The following is a 20,494-nucleotide window of genomic DNA, read 5'->3' as shown; positions in this document are numbered from 1 at the left end:
ACACGGATCCTTCAATTGTTTTGTCGGCGAGTACGATATACATACAACTTTCATTTTCAAGCGCCAGTCGCCATCATACTATTCTGTTCTATTCTATAATCTCTAGAAAGACTTACTCATATAGTAGTTCCTAACTTCACAACTATTCATTCTATCAAAATGTATTTCACTCGGTCTCTCCTCCTTTCCGCCTTGAGCATCAACACTGTCTATGGTAAGTCCTATGCATTCCCTCTCTCCAATTCAACTAACCCTTCTTCCAGCCGCAGCCAATACAACCACTCCTCAAACCCATATAGTCCGCGTCGGCCAGGCCAATAATAGCACTGCACTTCAATATTTCCCTGACAACATTTCCGCTAAAGTAGGCGATGTAATCCAATTTCAATTCGCAGCTGGAAACCACACAGTAACCCAATCCACTTTCGACGCACCCTGCGTTCCAATTAGCCAAAGTTCGAATAACACAGGTGTTTTCAGTGGCTTTATGGATGTAGCTGCTGGGTTGAATAATACGGGTATGGTACCAGTATTCAGCATGCCCGTCAAGGTCGCCACACCATTGTGGTTTTATTGCAGTCAGGGAAAGCATTGTCAAAAAGGCATGGTTTTGGTTGTTAATGAGAAGTGAGTTTTCCCCTCTTAACTTCATGTAATCTATACTAACACCTCACAGCACAGCTGCAAACTCAACCCGCTCTCTCGCAAACTTCGCAGCACTAGCAGCAAAAGCTACTAAAAATATCGCACCTACATCCAACGGTACTTCATCCACTTCTTCGTCTACTTCCTCGACTTCCAATTCTGGCTCTTCGGGATCGTCGGGTTCTTCCTCCGGCTCTTCAGGTTCAGACTCTTCATCTTCGGCAACAACACTCTCTCCAGCTTCAGGTACATCGTCTAGTAACAGCGGAGATTCATCTGCAGCTGCAGCTGCATCCGGAACTGCTACTACCAGCTCGGGTCTCACGGCCGCCACTGCAAATGCGGGAAATAGATTTGGAGTACAGAGTGCGATGGGATATGTGGGTGCACTTGGAGCTGGTGTAATGGTTTTGTTGTGAGGGTTTTACCAATAAGTTGGATGTTTGACGATGAAAAGAGACGTGCAAAAGAGACGTTCAACAGAAGAGAGAAAATTAGACTTGGTGGAAATAATGTGGAAAAGGAAAGAAAAGATGGTTTGTTATTGTATCACTATGCATTATACCGCGATCCTGTGGACGGGACGCGATGATGGCGTCTGGAGAATTATCCTCTACTTTTTTTGTTTGATTCGCTGGATGATAAAGCGATGTATTATGATGAGATAGAATAGACGATGTCTGTCATATCCATATTCATTTTCGTCATCAAGTGTGTTATCAAGTGTGTGTGAGATGATTGTTTATGCTAGTCAAATGCACTACTCGGAATTAGATTGTTCAAAATAGCCACTCCTCTTGACTAAAATTCAGATTGGAGATGGGTGGCTCTTTGACTTCATTCATGAGAATCATTGCGAGGACATTTAACAGATAGTAACTCTAAATCAGGAAAATCGCCCGCTGACACTTCTCTCATATCACATAATAACGCCGAATCCCGCTGTGCTGCCTTGCTACAAAGGAAGTACGTGTAGACCAACCTTCGTACCAGCAACGACCCAAACTATCATATTCATATTACTTCTTCCAATCACACCTCCCTCCCATTTCCCTCAAAAATCCAACAACAACTGCGGTGCCATCTTCTCCAGATCTTCCACCTCCCAAAACCCACCTCCTCTCCCACTCCCCCTCTCCGCATACCTCACCCTCGCAATCGCCTCTCGCACAAACGTATCCATATACTTCCCCACCGCTTTATTCGCTTCTTTCGAAATCCGCGTGTTCGGCTCTACAAATAATTCGTGCATGATTTTCGAGAGCAGATCAATCGGAATCGTGGTGCGACTTTCGGAATCAGAATCGGATTCTTCTGCTGGGTTTGGGTGGGTAGATGTTGAAGCGGTGGTGCGAGGAGTAGGACGAGGGGGTGATATCATTTCGAGCTCGGAATCGGAGAATTGGGGATCGCCGTTGTTTTTAGCTTTGGAGGTTGAGGGTTTGGTTGTGGATTTAGATGTTGATATAGATATAGATGTTGATGCTTTGGCTTTCCCTTTTGATATAGGTCGTTGTGATGCAAATGGATCGTCGCTATCCTCGTCGACTTCCATTTCATCATTTTTATCTTTTTCTGACTCGGAGTCTGAATCTGAATCTGAATCTGAGGCTTCAAGTTGAGAAGTGGGAGTTTTGGAAACGCGGGGTTGCTTGGAAACTGCCGGTTTGACTGTAGATTTAGGTTTGGAAGTGGCAGATGTAGAAGTTGTGCCTTTGGGACGTCCGCGAGGTTTGGAACCGGACGGACGAGGGGGATTGAATGGTTTTGGGGGCATGTTTGTGGGTGGATGGGCAATTGAAAGGGAGACGAGGGTTATTGCGAGCTTGCTTGTGTATGGTATACGAGTGACGATGTGCGGAGGTAGATGTGAATGTGCAGGCAATTGCAACGGTAATGTTGATCCAGAATCTTTTCGCTGAGAGAGTTGAAGAAGCTGAGAGACGCGACGCGAAATGGAACGTTAGCATGTGACGCAAGAATATGCAAATACGGTGACCTTTTCGCTCACATTTCGGAAAATTATCTAGCATCAACATCAACAAAGCAGTGAAGAAAACACAGTATTACTCAATTTAGTTTAGGCTTTTGAAATAATGAATTATATTCATCAGATGTGCAACAAAACCTCCTGAAAGGGATGCTAGGGGATGCGGAAGAGGATGGTAAATTGATCGGGAGAAAAGGGAGGTTAATTCTAGTGAATCTTTGAATCTCCCCTTTTTCGAATTTGAGGTGAATGTGATGACATGAGATGTTTTGGGTCATCACGGGCGACTGTAGGTTTAGAGAGGCGTCTAATAGCTGAGATCATTCAGACTCTTCCGTGACTTCACAGAATTTCAGCATGAAGTACTGGTAGTATGTTGACGTTCCTTTCCCATGTACTCGGGCTCAAACCTGGCACAACCTCTGCTCAGATTTCAGCATCGCAAACTCTAAGATCTTTACTGTACTTATCTTACCTCTTCTCAAATGGTAGATGGCGATCGAAGTAGGTATAGCCATGAAAGTAGTCCGCGTAATCCGAACGAATTCGCAGAAGGACCGTGCTTGGTCAGCGGAATAGTAGCTGCCAGGTGTAAATATCAGGGGACGTTTCTCGTTTGAGGGTTTAAAAAAAGGGGTCAATCATCGGACTTATCAAAGTAAAGCTCATAATCACCTGCTTCTGGAGCATCACGCTCTCAATCCTGGCTAGTATGTCAAGAATGACCTCGCATCACTTCTCTTGTGGAGTTTGCTTCGATAACATCTCGCGAAAGTTGGGATTTTTATTTACCACTCACATACCATACGACTCAGCTCACCGCACCATCAATCATAAGAATCCATCAATCTCAGCAAATTAACTACTAGAACATATTATAACTATTTTCTACACACTATATAAACATAAACCAAACGACAGCAGACAAAAATGCCTGCGGATATAATGCAAAATGACAAAAGAAAACTTTTGGGCCACGCCAAGTCCACAAGGGTAAAAGGTATCTATCTATCTTCCGTTTACTTGGTCGACACAATCATCAAAGACACTCTATACCAACGCCGTTTTCTTGCTGTTCGGAGTGAGATTTGTGGATATTACCTCCTTTGCACGAATACCTCGCTCACTATGCCTCCTTCCCTCCTTTTCAGTTTCGCTTCCTTCGGTAAGAAGGCGAATATGAAATTATATACAATGTGAATGTTTGTTTTGTAAATTTTGTTGGTGCCAAATTGAATCGATAGCTAACTGGGGATTTGTCGTGGAGTTCTATACGTTGATCAATGAATCTCGGGATTAGATGATATTTGTAATACTCATCCGTTCATTACCACGGTTTCTGTCGTCTCTTCGAGCCGGAAGACTTGTTTGTGCCTTTGATGCAATTGGTCCCATGCCACTCGCTCCGATTGATCCTCCCGTTGGGCCGCCCATTCCTCCTGCTACCCCTGGCGCTACACCCAAGCCTAGACAAAATACACCTCGAGGCTCGGGCAAATATGCATTTCCTTGTCCTTGTTCAGGGAGAGATCCAGAACCTGGCACAGGCCCAGACGCGTTAGATTCTCTAGCCAAAATATCCACCAAATATTGCACTCTTTCCCAGCCACCCCAGTCCCTCGCTTCCGCCTCCCCAAGCACCAAAAGTCCTCCACTCAATCCACTCATACCTCCCATCTCCCTATCTCTATCTCCCTCTCTTGATAATGTAGGACTAGTCACACCCGCTCCTCCAGCAACATTGGGACTCCTCATCCCCATCGTTTCTCTGCCTTGCCAAATCCAACTCTCATCTCCACCTTGCAGATCTCCACTCAAGTATGCTAATACCTCCTCGTCCATATCAAATCTTCCTACCCTTTGACTAGAATTCTGACCTAAATACACCAGCTCCCTACTTTTGTTGTCCGAACTCCTCTTCTTATCAATCAACACACCCAGAAAGAATCCGATGTATCTTCCACATGCCACATTAACCTCTTTTTCGAATCCAACATAAGCTAGCGCTCTAATACACGTCGCAGCAGCGTCGAAACGTCCGCCAAAGAGTAAAAACAGGGTGCATCGCCATATATGCATACAAATCATTGCGCTAGTACTTTGGCCCCAGCTCCGATTTTTCGAGGATAGTGGGCTTGTAGAACTTTGAGGCAGAGCGCGAGAGAGTATAGAAGCACTGTTCATAGAATCTAGAATGCAGGATTCGATAGCGGATACGCGTAGATCGGGTGGTGAAGATGTAGTGAGATTGTGGCGGTGAAGTAAGAGACGTGCGTTTAGAAGGTGGTAGATGGGGACGAGAGTTGTGGATTCGAGAGAGTCGGAGGAAGAGAGATGGAAGGGGAGTGGGAAGGTGGATAGACAGTTTGTAAAATGTGTGTCGAATATCGAGATTGTGGAGGGAGGAATAATGGGTAATTTGAGGGTCTTGAGAAGAGACCCTATGGCGCGCATGGTGTGGATAATTGGAAGAAGATAGGTTGACGGCATGCTTGTTTGTGCGCTATTTTGAGGTACGGGCGGAGATCGATAGCCCAGATAAAATTCATCGATAGGGTTTGGGAGGTTAACATCGCAATCTGCATCGTCGATGAGAAGGGGCCTTCCAAATTCAAGCGACATGTGCCGGTCCCAAATATAGATTCCCCACCATACTCTCCTGCGCATTTCATCTTCAACTAATTGCCATGGTCCCGTCTCGCAATGAAGGCCTAAATCTTGTCCAATTCGAACACTTGATCCAAGCCATGTCCATGCTGCCGATTTAAGATTCATTTCGTAAAGAAATATACTAACAAGGAGAGCTGTACGCGCATGATCCATATGGTAATTGTCGTTCCAAAGATCCGTAACGCTTATGGATACTTCTATGTATTCTTTACCTTTGTAGGGTCTTTGAATACTAGGCTCTGTGCTGAAAAGAACCCCCACTGCCATCACCGCAAAGAATAATGCAGTCCAGTTCCGTGATGTAGTTTCCAAAGAGCCCTTTTTGTACACTTCTTCATATTCGCGCTCAAAGTTTGGCCAATGTAATATGGGTGTTACTAGATGTATGGAAGAATAGAAGGCTCTCAAGAGATGATCTGCGAGATGCTTAGGTGGTAGTTCGGGAGGTGAAGAAGTCCTGTTTACTGGCGATCCTATTTGTCGGTATGGCGCTGGAGTTTTGAAGATTCCATGGCTATAATTCCCGATGCTTGATTGTATTTTTGACAAGTCGTGTAGCAGAGGGGCTCTTGATCTCTTCTTAGGTTGCGATCCAATCTCTGGTAAGTAAATAGAAGTCGAACCTTCATCAGCACTCATTTGATCCTCTTTCATACTGAGCATGGCTCTCAATTGATTATTCTCGCGCTTGACATGGGCAATCTGTTTCTCCAAATCTTGAACCTGTTTGATAGAAGACATCCGTCTATTAGTCTCTTTCGTAAATTGACATTTGACATTCCTACTAGAGCACTCTGAACAGCTACTAGTTTCCGTTGCATCGCATTTAACTTTGCGTTCTCGACAGGCATCACAACTTGGATCCTTTCTTCTTTGACGATACGCTCGCTTTTGCGCTTGCATATTTGCCGATGTCATTTGTCCAACAGAAGGGCCTGGAGTGCCGCTTGACGACCCGTTTGATGCTATGGAATCCATGCCCATTCCGCCTGGAGATGTGGTAGCAGAGCTATAACTATGATGGAAGGGACTTTGCCCGGGTGGCGGAAGCCCTGAAGTCATTGCCATGTGTTGTGAGTGAGGGATGTTTCCGGTCATTGGCCGTGGCGAAGCCCCCATTAATCCTCCTTCGTACAATCCTTGGGGCCTAGGAGAGGTCGCAGAAGACACCGAAGATGAATCATAAGATGATATAGATGGTATCGGTGATCTAGGATATGTATTATGCAATGGATCCGTCATCGTTGGAGCACGCGAGATCTATCTCTTCAATTGATATGATGACTGTAGGTGGGGTTGATGTATCTATGAAACGAAAATACTGATACTGTATTTGTGTTTGCTTAAAGATGTCGTTGTTGGTGGTTTAGCTTCAATGCTTGGTCGGCAGGTACCGGTCTATAGAGTACTTGCCATAGGAAAGGGTGTATAAAAATGTTCTGATCAGGAATTATCGATGATAAGGTCCACACAATGTCTATAAGATCTAGTCACAAAACTATTAGTCAGAAGCAGGTAATCTTTCAACTGCTCCGTATGTTGAAGATTTGAAAGATTCGCGATGCGCCGCAGGGGAAAGAGTATTGTGCAACGTTGAAAGCTGCCAAAATCCGACGCACGCCTGCAGTGTGCTCAAGCTAGAATTTCCCCCACTGAATCTTCAATGCTAGATGTATCAAAAGTCGGCAGCTGATCCGTGAGGTGGAGGTGATGAATCTGTGACAGAACGGGCATCAGCCTGTTATATTAAAGTAAATGGTCGCATATCGGGAAATACTAAATGCTTTAAAGGAGAATGACCATTTTGGGGCGGTAAATGGGTATGAAGAGGGAAAAGATTATGCCGATGAACAAGTGATATGAGCTTTTCGTGCTAGAGTAAACTTGGATGAGTGGTTGGATGGAGGGTATATGACGGAGATGCAAGCATTGGGCTTCCGCTTTAAGGCTGATTGGGAAATCTGGAGTAATTGATTGCCAAGATTGAAAGGCAAGCATTGAAATCAGAGGTTCGCCAAAGTATGGTAGGCCCTAAATTTCCCTCCTATCCGGCCATCCACGTATATAACATGGACTATTATCATGTTAAAAGGTAGCGGCATAATTGCGATGCTCAAAGACCTCATCAGTCTAGTTTCTTGTGACAGGTTATCGGCAGGGGTTCGAAATATATGCCAGTGAGTAGTAGTAGTTACCGGAACACTCTGCATGAAGCAAATGTCAAGGGTGTTAAATCCTAAGGTGGGTATGGCCACGAGGCAAATTCATCTTAAGATCTTTCCCGATTGGGACGCAAACTTGAAATCTCATCCTTATTTAGTAGTCGGGTCGGCAGGAGGTTCCTGTCATACTTCGGGACATGATATGCACTGCTGATTGCGCGCTTGATTCGATTCTCCAGTGCAAACTTAACGCTCAAGGAGATAGTTGCCAGGCAGCTCGGTACTGGTGAGCCGTCCTAAAACTGAAAACGACATGTATAGGAGATCTTTCAAATAAATTAATAAAACATACCGGGAACCTGTTCAACTTGCACAACTAATTCACCGACCACTGATATTTGTGAAGGATGACCTCCCTGCAGAATTCTCGGGTTGTGGCGTGGGTAAGCGTTCCTACTTGCATGTATGCGGACTCCAATCCACTTCCGGCAGAGGATACCGACAGGTTCGGGCCGTTGATAGGACAGGGTGAATTCCAATGACTCGGAGGTATTATGTTGATACTTTGGGGGCGACGTAAGTCTTGTATCAAAAAGACGAGCAGATAGAGTGTGACGAAACAATATGTGAGAATCTAGGTTCTAGGTAAAATGTATTGATACAAGTATGTATTGTGCGACGTTCGAAATGAAGAGACCCTTCACGGGGAATTTGGGACTATTCTGATAATTTCCTAGCTCAACGATTCGATGTCAATTTGGGAAATGTGTGAATGTGAGATGCACGTGGGTGATCTTCCTGACTTTCGTTTTTGATGATCTTTTATTTTCCAGACGCCAAATGCGGATTTGTACATCAACAATGCTTGAGTCTAGGATTCCGAACATGGTCTAGGTCTAGGCCGTTGATGGCATTAGAATAACTGATGCACGATTTGTGTCCGTAGGAGATTTAATAGGCGACGCGGCACAAACCTGGTAAAAGAGGTTCAACCTTTGGTACTGGGAATATAGTGATGGGATAAGGTGGTGGTACCTGCTATCCTTGTATGTCCTTGCTACAATGTATTTAAACAGGTACCTTGAAGAGATTCACTGGGGTTTGTCTCGACAGCATGCTGTGTTCCTAAGATCAGCGTTGCCAAACATGCTCGAGGTGCATGATAATGTATGCAAGGCTGCTTGTGAGAGATATGTTGCAAGATGCAGATACAGTTTTCAATGCCATTTAATTTTCATTCACCCCCGCGCGTACAAACATAGCTTTATCTTTGACAAGGAAGAACCAAGGTAACGGCAGTGGAGTTTTCAAGTTCCGGTTCTTCAACAATGCTGTCGAGCCGTCAAAGATCTCGAGGCAGGGAAATCTCCTGTCGACCTAGAAGCGAGCCGTGTGCACCCAATGGCGAATTAAGTAAACACTAGTTGGTGTTTCACCTTCTGGATCCTGCTCAAAGCCTCTTTCTTACTACTGCCTCCGCTCCGGGTAGTCGATCGTTCGTAAGAGCGAGGGGGATGTACCTTTCCGGAAAGAAAGTATATTCAGAGAAGTGGTTCCGTTAGCACTGTCGGGGTTTAAGAAGCATGCCAAGACTCTAGATGTTGGGCCATGACATCCGAGGTACCTGCGGATTGTTGTGGGGACAATAAATGTTGAAATGAGGGGATAGTCGACAAATATGCCGATTTAAGTGGGCGGTATATCTGTTCGTTTTTGATCTGTATTGATGGCGACACATACGCGCCACAGATCCATTGATCAACTACTTACTCTTTTTCTTTCAAACAAACTAGAAGTGGTATGATTATCTTATTTTGATGATTGAGCTTTATCATTATCTGCATCTTTAGTTTCAATTAGATCCCTTCAACATACCGACGGTACGTCGAAAGCATGACTATCTTATCCAGTCTGACATAGATATTGATATTTACCTTGGATTGCATCGAATTCATTGATTGTGCTGCTAGCTCTAGATTCTTGCAGACCATTTCTGCCCGCTTCTGATAGGCCTACAGGCTCAAAAGAATTGAGGCATTTCAATTTGCAGTACTGATCATACCGGATCTTATTAATTAGTTGCTCATCTGACCGCTGCAGGAGTCCATCTCACTGCTAATCGAATTGGGCTTTACAGGAATTGGCGGGGTTTCCTCAGCCATGAAGCCCGAATCCTTTTGCTTGACAGTTGCAATAGCCTCGGTGTAGTCTGCCACCGGTTGCAGAAACGATACTGTATGACATACGATAGGAATCATTGGGAGATATTTGGGACGAAGATACAGCAGCCACGTCCAAAGTTAAAAGTGTTGATAGAGGGGTGCTACTATGCTTGTTTGGACGGGTTCATTTGCAGGGCCTACCTGGACTGCTTCAAGATTCTAACGGCATCAGATATCCACCCAACAGAAAGATGCACTGCCTCCTCGGCCGTGATTGTCAATCGAGGGGGTTTAGATGGGCGTCACGGGTCGCATGTTTACCCGATAAGGTTTTGTTAGGACAAGCCTTCCAATGTGTCGGTATGAGATAAATGATGTCTCCCAGCCCGGCTGTGAATCTCGATCTAAGAACCATATTAACTTGACTCATGGCTGCGTAAGGAACGTGTGGTTGGCTCTTGAGCTTCAATTAGATGGTGATTGACAAGGAGATTCGTTGTAGACATGACTGTCACTATTCCCATGTATTTGGATTATGGGGAAGTACCCTAGGTGACGTTGAAGAGCATTTGACGTTACTCCAGCGGCATGGATTCCATGTCTTAAGATTAGAGTTTGTGCTGCCATGGGATCGCGGTCAACCATTGCTAAATTACTTACGCACACTTCGGAAACAGAACTACCGTGCTCATCTAGTCTAAATGGCCAATTTCAGCAAGTCAGTAACCAATATCTGAAAACTAATACACGAATTCTTCTAATTGAGATATTAGCTATGTCGAAAAGTTTGTTTAGTTGAAGATATTTTGATAAAGCTAGAATTGATTGAAGTTGAATTTTCTATTTAGATAAAGTTGACGAGGCACGAAAATCGCTTCTTTTTTTTGGAAACGAGTTATTAAATCAGGTGTATCTTATCGTCGAACGTTACTTTACCTGCTACCCACTCCTCTGGAATGCCGGTAGAGTTTGCCGAAAAAAAGTAAATGAGAATATTTTGATATTCAGCATGGATGTGAATCCGTTTTTTTTTTTTTTTTTTTTTTCATTCATTATCCGGTTACTGGGTATCGAGAACTGATCGTCTTCTCATGGTGTAAGATTGATATTGTTCGGTATCAAGGTAGAAAATTGCAATGCTACTGTAAAAACAAGGGAAAACCGCCATTCGCCTAAACATCATGATATTTGAAATATGCCCGAGAGAAGATGAGAAGCTCTAGCCCAACTAGGATGTGTTAGTTTGGCTTGGAGAAGATCCATTCTGAATGTCAGTGGGTATGCCGAAATCTGAAACGTATGATAGGAAGCCATGATATATCGTATGCCTCCTAATTTGGCAATCACATGCTCTATCATGGAACCAACCGCCAGGAACGGAGAACTGGTTCCAATATTAGTTGCAGATCTTTGCTTCTCTTCGTGTTGAGCTTGAACTGGGGCGCTTTAGGATATCCAGGGTAGTAGACAACATGGATTGTTCTCCGAATTCTCCTCAATAGAGGGATAGATGCATCCTCATCAATCCACTATTTCACAGTCATGTTGGAAGAAAACGATTTACAGACAACTTCCTTAAATCAGGTTTTAAAATAGAGGCTGAAAGGGTATGTGCGTGCATTCAACGTTGCATGTTCAGAATGTTTTATATGTGTACTCTATTGAGGGATACAGGCTTGGATCCGGGAAATTCTCCGAGTTCCGCTGTAGTTGCACACCTCTATGATGCCCACCATCAATGCTTGCTGTAAGTTTGCGACGGCAAGCGGTAAGAAAACGCAAATACGTGTGACTGGAACCTCGAACAGACAGCAAATTGATGCCCCTGTAACGATCACAAGATATTCGCAAACATTACTCCAAGAATAGTTCGGCGATTGACCCGAAAAATCGATATTACCTTCCAGTTTTCATATTAACCACGTTGACATACTAGCAATATACCCAGGGATCGGAATTTTACGAGCAAGGGGTGCGAGAAGGTTAGGGCGTCTGCTCAGGACCAAGAGATCATGTAAAGAAATATGTCCAAGGCTACCAGAAGTCTTTCCCCGATGTTAGACAAGATCAGGTACGTATCCGCCGCTCCGGGAGTATAATGAAACACTCTGTAACGCTCCACCATGTTCAATGGCGACGTTCGGTATCTACCTCACAAACCCTTCGTATATAAAATGAGCTCACAAACAACTTCGGGGGTGACGTTGAGTGACAGATTGACAGTTGATGACTCGGATAAATTCTAAGGAAAATATGGGAAATGCCGTTCGTACAAATTCAAAACTGAAGACCCGGTGAGGTGACAGTAGCACCAAGGGGAGAGGAGGATTGTGGAGCCTCAATGAACAAGTTATCTTCATTCCTGGGTCTACTCCCATGTCACTAGTCAATTCAAACATTCGGATAATGAGACCAATGGCCGGGCAATTATTCAAGACAATGCCTCAACCTCAGTAGTCGGGCCATGACCCCCCTTGTGCGTTGCCATTTGTAGAATGTGGTATGTAAACCTACCCTACCAGCGACCATCGACTCCCCAGAAGTTGGGCCTTTGGTTGTGTTACTTGTACAGATGAAGGAACTCGGAAATACAGAGATGGGTGAGAGATAAATTGTGCTTCGTTGGATCATAGATGTGAATTTAAGTATAAGGTACCTGGGTTTTCTCGGATTTCGCCGTCTAGCGATTGGCTCCCTCCTGCATAGTCCTTGTAAAGCTGTTGCATTTTAAGACTCCACCACAGAACACAATAGCCTATGGAATTCAATCAACCTCTATCTCCCTTCAAAGGATTGGCTAGAACATCAAGAACGTCGGGTCTTTTGGTCTTTTACTTTGACCGCCAGCAAAAATAGGATGAAAAGTTTCTGCCATTTTTCGGTCATTACCACCTTTGTTCAAAAAAAGTCAATAACTATTACCATACATCGTCAAAGTTCGTGATTAGACCATAACTTTGCATTGTGTCAATTCCCTGACACCTCTGCCCTAGAAGAAGGGAAAAAGGGCAAAAAGATAACGATTGGTGAAGTAATACTGTGCTGTAGTTTGATATCTATCAAATATTAATGGCCGTAGGCCCGAGGTATTTCAATTTTGCTATCTGTGCTATTTGGTGGGTTGTCCCTTTGTAAAGCGTAGCCCTCTCTATCAAGGTTGATATTCACTCAGTATTCACGATATTGATCATTCATAAAAGTCATTGTTGGATCTTCTTCTTTCCTAGAGCAATTGATTTTCAATAAAGGTGCCTTTCGATAACCAGCTTGTTACCCGAATAGACACGAACAGAGCAGACAATACACTTTGCGATCTCGATAATCCGACTCAAATAACCATATCTTCCTCACTCAAACCCTTTCAATATACAATAATTCAAGATGTGTGGTGAAAACATGAAGCAATTCCTGAAGGAGCTCCCAAAATGTGAGCATCACATTCATATCGAGGGGTCTCTTTCTCCAGCGCTCTTATTCGAGCTGGCCAAAGCAAACAATATCGCCCTTCCAGACTCTGCGACTGATGCCTCCTTCAAATCTCCCGAAGAACTCGAGTCTCGCTATGAACGCTTTACTTCCCTCAACGATTTCCTCCATTACTACTACATTGGCATGTCAGTTTTGATAAATGCTGCGGATTACGAAAGTCTGGCCTATGAATACCTCACAAAAGCCAATCGCGACGGAGTTCACCATGCCGAAATTTTCTTCGATCCACAAGCACACACTGAACGTGGAATTTCATACAAGACTGTTGTTGATGGTCTTACTGCTGGATTGAAGCGTGCTGAGAAGGATTTCGGTATCACCTCAAAACTCATTCTATGCTTCTTGCGACACTTGCCTGCTGAGAATGCAAATGCTACATATCAGGAAGCATCTTCGCTTGGTCACTTTTCAAATGGAACCGTAGCTGCTATTGGTCTTGATAGCAGTGAGATTGGGTTCCCACCAGAAATCTTTAGAGAGATCTATGAATCCGCGGAAAGCAAAGGAATTCATCGCACCTCGCACGCTGGTGAGGAAGGTGACACCTCTTATATTTCCAGAGCACTGGACATCTGCAAAGTTGAGAGAATTGATCATGGAATTAGACTGGTTGAAGACGAAAGCTTATTGAAGCGGGTTGCAGGGCAGGGAACAATGTTTACAGTCTGCCCACTAAGCAATGTTCGCTTGAGGTGTGTTGAAAATGTTGGACAATTGCCAATTCGAAAGTTCTTGGACGCAGGGATTAAATTCAGCATCAACAGCGACGACCCAGCTTACTTTGGTGGTTATATCTTAGATAATTATGTTGCTGTTCAAGAAGCATTCAACTTGAGTTTAAAGGAGTGGAAATACATTGCAACCAGCGCAATCGAAGGAAGTTGGTGCGATGATGAGAGGAAGTCTGTGCTCTTAAGCAAGGTCGACGCATGTTTCAATAAGCATGAGGCATTGATCTGAAGGAAGGAATGAACAAAAGTTGAGTCGGCATTTCCGAGTCTGGATTACATCTGGAACGTTGCAGATATACTGGTGCTTGCAATCATCACTTTCGGGTGCACATCTATATTCAACTTCATTTCGCGATTTTATATACACAAAAAGGAGAGAATCGGCGCTGGGACTGGAAAAAATAATTGAATGAACACATATATATATATATATCACCTCGCTTCCCCTTGCTAATCTGTGATCTTCTTCGACTCAATACACCATTGTGTTCTGTGGGTGACTCGGTGTTGAAATCTTTACTAATGTCGTTGAATTTGACGTTTTACTCAATATACTCCAGCTGCGATTTCGGCCTTCATCTTATCATGAGAAGTGGGCGCACTGAATATGGTGAATTTCTTATATGATATGATTCACAAGCAAGATGGTCAGGTGCCGACTTGCATCATTCGTTTATTTACGACGGCAGGAATATCAAGGAACGAGAGGAAAGAAGGCTTGCTTTTGTGTCTGAGATAACTTCGTTCCGTTTCTGTGCTGAAATCCACGACATGGTCATACAACTTGAACTACTCTAGCTTCTTGTAAGTTTCTATAACATTATTGAAAGGCCAAATCTCTAATATTCTTGATTCTCAGAGCAACAAGAGACTGAAAAGCGACCACCAAGCCAGCCAGTTGACTCGTGAAATCTACTATCCTTAGGCTCACTTTTAGTGAAAAGACATCCCAATAGTCAGCTCCAATGGGGAAATCGGAGTTGATACCCAAAATACAGCCAAAGAAGAGGGTACGGCCAGTCTCCAATCCCCTCTATACTAATGAAGAGGCCTTTTTCTGCAACATCCTCAAGCATCATCATGTGTGCCCAGGAGAACAGTTTCCTGCCTTCGACCGCCTCTATTCTGTATCTTTAGAGCACGGAGAAGGTTTCTATTTGGGATGTCAAACATTCTATACCTTCACGTTGGAATTCATGGATCCAGAAAAATGTGAGAAATCTACCGAGATTGCACCTCCTACTTGTCAAGTTGTGGTTCGGCCCAAGTCTTACAAAAAGCCTGCTAAATATGACATTCAACAATTGACGCCGATTGATGAGTCCAGTGAGTCCACCGAAACTATTGAAGAGAGAACGAGAAATGGTCGGCCATGCTTCTCAATGACAATGTTCCCTAGACAAGATTTCGATCATCGGCAAGATGAACAGCTCGGAGTGGTCTCTTCACAAATGCCTGCTACAATTCCGAACAATAAAACTTTATTACTCGGAATCCCACATTATTCAATCCCTCCTTTATCCCCAATGTCGAAAATGATTCAGGATCTTGAGTACCCATCATTATTGGTACCCACAGAGACCTGTTCAAGCGAATCACTTGATTCAATTCATGGTCAATTGTTGAAGCCATCAATCGCCGAAATCAATGGAATTGAATCAAGTAAAGACAATGGACTCCACGCCATCTCTATTCACTCAATTTCAGCGAACCCCGCACCAAAGGTACCTGATGAAATTCAACCGACGTCCCAGTTTCCTAATCTTATATACGATACTCGAACCGATAGATACATCGAGAAATCAAAGGCTGGAATCGAAGAATACTCTAGACTCAATGACGATCTAGCAGTTGATAGCATGCACACAACGACTCATGAAGCGAGGGGAGAGAAAGGCATGGTCGTGAGCCGAATAGTGGACCATCCTGAGGCGGCAATTATGAAATACACAAATTCAGATGGTACAATGGGAATTCGACCTTTGAGGATGAAGTCACAAGTTCAAGACAATGGTTTATACCGAGAATTTAAGGTTGGACTCGGAAACGAAAGTGCGGAAGACGTTGTTAAACGACATTTGCGAATGGCTTCAGAGCCAGAACGACTTGTGATTCCAGGATCAGATCAGCATATTGGCCCATTGAGAGCCGATACAATACCGATCAAGAGAATCGCGAGACATTCATCTGCGAATTCGTCCCGGAAACTTGAAGACTCTCCGACCTTATCCCGCAGAAATTCCCGCCGCAGGAAGGCCGGCCCAATCTACTTGCCGGCTTGTAGCGAGAACAGAGATGGAAGTCCAAAAAGACCCCTTTTCACTCCAGTCAATACAAGATCGCCATCACCAAGAGCTCATCCAGTTCGTTCGCCTCCACCAATGGATCGTCCATATCGTCATATGAGTCAACTATCCATAAACAACGCACCTGGTATTGATAGCCCCTCAACACAAGATCGTGGTTCGGTTGAAAGTGATATTTCTTCAGTCGCGGTTGATGTTACTTCTTTCGTACCGCCAAGAGCCACTACACCATCTCCAGCCATTGATATCACTTCTGTCATGCCACAGTTAAAGACTACCAAGTCCCCAACTATTTCTGGGAGCCCAATAAAGGTTCCAACCTATACCCTTAGCCTCCCTAATATCTTCTCATCTCCATCACCAATTGCTCCACCACCTAAAGTTGCATCCGCAGTTCCCGCTGCTCCCATGTCGAAGTCCAATTCTACAAACATCCTATCTGCCCCTATCTTCAATCAGATAAGACATGGTATCACTTCATCGATATACTCCCTTCACATCCCTGAATCCTTTCCTCACAATAATGTTCATATACAGCCTCAGATTTCCAGGATTCCCAGCGTCCCATCTCCACCAACTACGCCAACGGCTAGCCTTTTTCGGTCCGACACAACCAATACGAAGAACACAGTAAGTACTGTACCCAGTACACCCACTCAAGGTACTTACAGCCACAGCCGCCACAATACATATTCGACAGATCTATCTAGCATTGCATCACCCATGACTAGCCCGCTTTCCAATGTCAAACCGTCCTCCGATGCTGATCCATTTCGGATCCCCAGTCCATCTCTCAATGCTTTTTCATCTCCAAATGCCGCTCCATACGTCAACCCATCGCCCATACCCTGTCCCCGCAGCAATCTCAGCGAAGAAAGCATCGCCTTAACCGAACATCTAGTTCGAGAGGGTATCTACGGCGGTATCGTCTACGACATCGCTGCTTCTCCCAATCTCTATCCGACTCATCCAGAACCACCAGTTCCCCATCTCACAAAAAAGCTTACTCCCTCTCAACTTCAACGCAAAAAGAAACGCGCAGCCCGCAAACTCCAATCTGCGCTACGAAAGCGCGCAAAGGCGGAGAAAAGAGAAAAGAAAGCTGCAGCGAAACAAGCTAAAACTACGCTTAAAAGAATAAAATCCCGAACTAGGAAAGCGAAACTAGCGGTGCAGAGTAAGAAAGGAACGTTGAATTATCTCACCATTCGCGTCTTCTTCAGGAGCTTAGGAAATGGAGTTAGAATGAAGTGGCAAGGAGCTAGACGGAGACTGAGTCAGGTACAGTTTTCGAAGGTTCTGGGAGCGAGACAGGAGAGAAAGGTGGCGGGTGATGGATTTGATTTTGTTTGTAGGGGAGAAAGCGAGGATAAGAATTGGGAGGATGTGAGGATGAGTGGTGGGGTTTTGGAGCCGATGGCGAGTAGAGAGGGTGAGGAGATTACGGAGTCGAAGGTGAAGGAGTGAGTATAAGCACGCTGTATATTACTCACTAGTATACGCTCTTTACGATGAGTATTTCTTTTGTTTCTGGGCTGTGGATGGAGTTGGTACTAGATTTGACTAGTACTGGCATTCGAAGATATTCATCATGGATAGACAAACTCTTAGGTCATTCAGATATTAGATTAGACTAGATGTGTAGTTTTCCTTTCTCTCGGGATTTTCTCAGCATGCGCGTTAATGGAGTTTCATGGATTTGAAGGGAGGATTTAAAGGCGTTGCTACTCACCATAAATTTTGGATCTGGAAAGCAAGTACACGGAGGATTCAACATGATACCCATGCATTGTGAGGATATTTTTATCGATCTTTAGGGGATGGATATATTACGATCAAGATGCATTATGGAGGCACAGGGTAGATGTTTAGAGCCATGATATATTATGCGACGTTTTACCATTTTCTCGCTATCTAGCTACTCGGTTGGTAGAAAATTTGAACTTACATCATAATTCTATTTTGAAGTTTGAACTTACATTCACAACTACACTCGCAAATGACAGCCCACTTCACATCATGTAATGAGCTTTGGGATGTTCTTGGACCATACACATCCATTTGATAGATTGTGAGACTTAATTCGTAGAAATCATACCTGCAATGAATCCACCGACAAGGAAGAACAAACCAAAGGAAGCAACAATTACATTTCCAACCCCAAATCACACCATCCGGCCGGTATATTAGCGCTTGACAGACGATGATACTCTCTGCCATCGTATCTATCCTCAGATTTTGCACCCAGCATTTTCGAGCTTTCCACATTTCTTCGCACGTCCGTCTCCGCATCTTCAACGCTTTTCCCCTTCCCCTCCTCCCTCTTCCCTCGTCTAATCCCCATACCAACCATTTCTTCTCTCACCCTCTCTCTATTCCTTTTCGCATCCCTCGCACACCCTTCACAACTTCCTTTGTCTTCAACCACCTGTGCAAGACCGGTTTCGAGCCCGATTCCAAGCCTTGCAGTTTCCCATGAACATACTTTCTGCCTCTCTTTGGCGCGGGGACAAATGGAGACGGGATTGTAGTTTGAGTGCGTAGACGGGCAGAGCTTATAGTACACGTGTATGTATCTGCACATTTGGTGAGCCGTTTAATTTTGGGGTTTAGATGGTGTGCTGGATCTGGTTGTTACTTGCACATTGTACGAGTGTGTAATCAATTTAGGATACGGCTAATGTGAGCTTCGAACTTATGAGGTACTAGTTAGTTCCAAAAGAGGGAAAGAAATAAGAAAGTTTTAATATGGGTCATGTCTTTCTATTGAGATTTTGTTGAAAGCATAGTAAATGCTGACCCTATGAATGGAAATCCCCATTTCGCCCTTTTGTAGTAGATGTCAAGGTAATGGTACGACAACAAACCCTATGTTCAGATATTTGGCACAGATACAACAGAGAACAAGCTTGAATGCAATACTTTTGCTTATGATGGGAATCATCCAAGTGTTCAATTACTTTTCATTTCCCAAGCCAAATAACTCCGATACCAAGGTATCTTTCACCATCCAGTCTATATCATGAACCCCTCCCTATGCAAGTCATTATCTTTGAATCATCAACTTCGTTCCACTTTTACATGTAGTACACTTGGCTCTTTGTCCTCTATCTGGGTAACAACGATATCCAGTCCAGTATTCAGAACATCTGGAATACGAGACAGAACGAAACAATGATAGCTGTTTTCTCCATTCAAAGCCTTGATCGCACCAAAGCAGAATCACCGCATTCCCCTCCTTTTTTCAATAAAAGGGACCGGTGGAACAGGAGGAATTGTTGATTTCCCCTTTCCACTTGCCGTGTGCACACTTAATCTCTGCGCTTGCAATTCTCGATCGATACTCAGGAGATTCTTTACTATTTCCGCGAATGAAGATTTTCTTGCTAGCTTTGTTGTGTCAGTATGGGTTTATTCTTTGTCTGTAACCTTCTCTGGTTTTTGAACAGTTTCTGATAGCAACTTGCGTTGTGAAGAAGAAGAAGAAGAAGAAGAAGAAGAAGAAGATAGAACTCTCAATTTTGAGATTTTAAGAATCATGCCAAACACCTCACAGTCAAAGGATAGAACTTACCAGCCGACTGCCCTCTTTCTCTGCCTTACACTTAACACAAAATCCATCCACCCACCTCTCTCTGAACTCACTCTCCAACTTTATTCCTCCTGCGTTCTTTTTCCACTTCCCTTCGTCCCTCCTTTCCCTTATCATTAGATTTTCTTGGTTTTCCTGACCCTCTGCTTCCCTCTTCCACCTTTCGAATCGTTCCCTGTCGAACCTGCAAGGTGGATTCTCGTATCTCCCACCTCCAGAACTCATTCTTCTGTTCAGTGACCCCGGACATCGTTCCTGTAGTAATAGAGAGGTGTGTGGACAAGCATGATGGGTTATGATGTAGATGCACATTTTTTTCTAAAGAAGAGGGTCAATGGATTTGATAATGTGTCTTTCGATCGCTTGTGCTCTATGGCCGTGAAATCCTTAGGTGTTGCTCGTTCTCTTGATGTTATATCGGTATCATCGACGCTCTTCTAGATTCTTTGTTCTTCCGGATGTAAATGCAAATCCGAATGATCCTGATCCAACCAACTAAAACACTCCTGAGAAGTTCTTCTCCCCGTGATTCTGGAGCCGTAATGTCGTCAAATGCTTCCAATCCGGGGTTTCCAGCTCAAGAAGACAGAAGTTCCAAATTCTCAAAAGCAGTGGTGCTGTATCAAAAAATCATGCACCAGCAGCTCTATCTCCGTCTCAACACACTACTGTACACGCAAAAATTCTCTCTAGTGAATTATGACCGCCCCAAATTTCTATCCTGATATCGGTTTTTATTCGTTGAAT

The 20,494-nt window shown here is 44.0% G+C and overlaps 8 protein-coding genes across 8 annotated transcripts; 3 read left to right on the top strand and 5 right to left on the bottom strand.

Moving 5' to 3' along the window:
* Positions 1 to 159: 159 nt before the first annotated feature.
* Positions 160 to 1,064, top strand: EAF01_004643 (uncharacterized protein; the record flags this gene model as incomplete). Its single annotated transcript, XM_038912897.1, has 3 exons — positions 160 to 214; positions 264 to 627; positions 677 to 1,064. The coding sequence occupies 3 exons, from the start codon at positions 160 to 162 to the stop codon at positions 1,062 to 1,064; spliced, it is 807 nt and encodes a 268-aa protein (XP_038770983.1).
* A 635-nt stretch (positions 1,065 to 1,699) lies between these two features.
* Positions 1,700 to 2,422, bottom strand: EAF01_004642 (uncharacterized protein; the record flags this gene model as incomplete). The annotated part of the gene is made up of 1 exon (XM_038912896.1): positions 1,700 to 2,422. The coding sequence occupies one exon, from the start codon at positions 2,420 to 2,422 to the stop codon at positions 1,700 to 1,702; it is 723 nt and encodes a 240-aa protein (XP_038770982.1).
* A 1,509-nt stretch (positions 2,423 to 3,931) lies between these two features.
* On the bottom strand, positions 3,932 to 6,547 carry EAF01_004641 (uncharacterized protein; the record flags this gene model as incomplete). The annotated part of the gene is made up of 1 exon (XM_038912895.1): positions 3,932 to 6,547. The coding sequence occupies one exon, from the start codon at positions 6,545 to 6,547 to the stop codon at positions 3,932 to 3,934; it is 2,616 nt and encodes an 871-aa protein (XP_038770981.1).
* Positions 6,548 to 9,181: 2,634 nt separating this feature from the next.
* Positions 9,182 to 9,725, bottom strand: EAF01_004640 (uncharacterized protein; the record flags this gene model as incomplete). The annotated part of the gene is made up of 1 exon (XM_038912894.1): positions 9,182 to 9,725. One exon carries the CDS (start codon positions 9,723 to 9,725, stop codon positions 9,543 to 9,545), a length of 183 nt encoding a protein of 60 aa, XP_038770980.1. The 3' UTR covers positions 9,182 to 9,542.
* A 3,285-nt stretch (positions 9,726 to 13,010) lies between these two features.
* Positions 13,011 to 14,078, top strand: EAF01_004639 (uncharacterized protein; the record flags this gene model as incomplete). The annotated part of the gene is made up of 1 exon (XM_038912893.1): positions 13,011 to 14,078. The coding sequence occupies one exon, from the start codon at positions 13,011 to 13,013 to the stop codon at positions 14,076 to 14,078; it is 1,068 nt and encodes a 355-aa protein (XP_038770979.1).
* A 736-nt stretch (positions 14,079 to 14,814) lies between these two features.
* EAF01_004638 (uncharacterized protein) lies at positions 14,815 to 17,622 on the top strand (the record flags this gene model as incomplete). The annotated part of the gene is made up of 1 exon (XM_038912892.1): positions 14,815 to 17,622. The coding sequence occupies one exon, from the start codon at positions 14,815 to 14,817 to the stop codon at positions 17,620 to 17,622; it is 2,808 nt and encodes a 935-aa protein (XP_038770978.1).
* A 679-nt stretch (positions 17,623 to 18,301) lies between these two features.
* Positions 18,302 to 18,508, bottom strand: EAF01_004637 (uncharacterized protein; the record flags this gene model as incomplete). Its single annotated transcript, XM_038912891.1, has 1 exon — positions 18,302 to 18,508. One exon carries the CDS (start codon positions 18,506 to 18,508, stop codon positions 18,302 to 18,304), a length of 207 nt encoding a protein of 68 aa, XP_038770977.1.
* A 435-nt stretch (positions 18,509 to 18,943) lies between these two features.
* On the bottom strand, positions 18,944 to 20,059 carry EAF01_004636 (uncharacterized protein; the record flags this gene model as incomplete). The annotated part of the gene is made up of 2 exons (XM_038912890.1): positions 18,944 to 19,545; positions 19,730 to 20,059. 2 exons carry the CDS (start codon positions 20,057 to 20,059, stop codon positions 19,378 to 19,380), a joined length of 498 nt encoding a protein of 165 aa, XP_038770976.1. The 3' UTR covers positions 18,944 to 19,377.
* Between the last annotated feature and the right edge of the window lie 435 nt (positions 20,060 to 20,494).

Source organism: Botrytis porri (assembly GCF_014898465.1).
Source record: "Botrytis porri strain MUCL 3234 chromosome Unknown BPOR_006, whole genome shotgun sequence".
In the NCBI taxonomy this organism is placed as follows: Eukaryota; Fungi; Ascomycota; class Leotiomycetes; order Helotiales; family Sclerotiniaceae; genus Botrytis; species Botrytis porri.
This window is presented reverse-complemented; position numbering and strand designations above follow the sequence as displayed.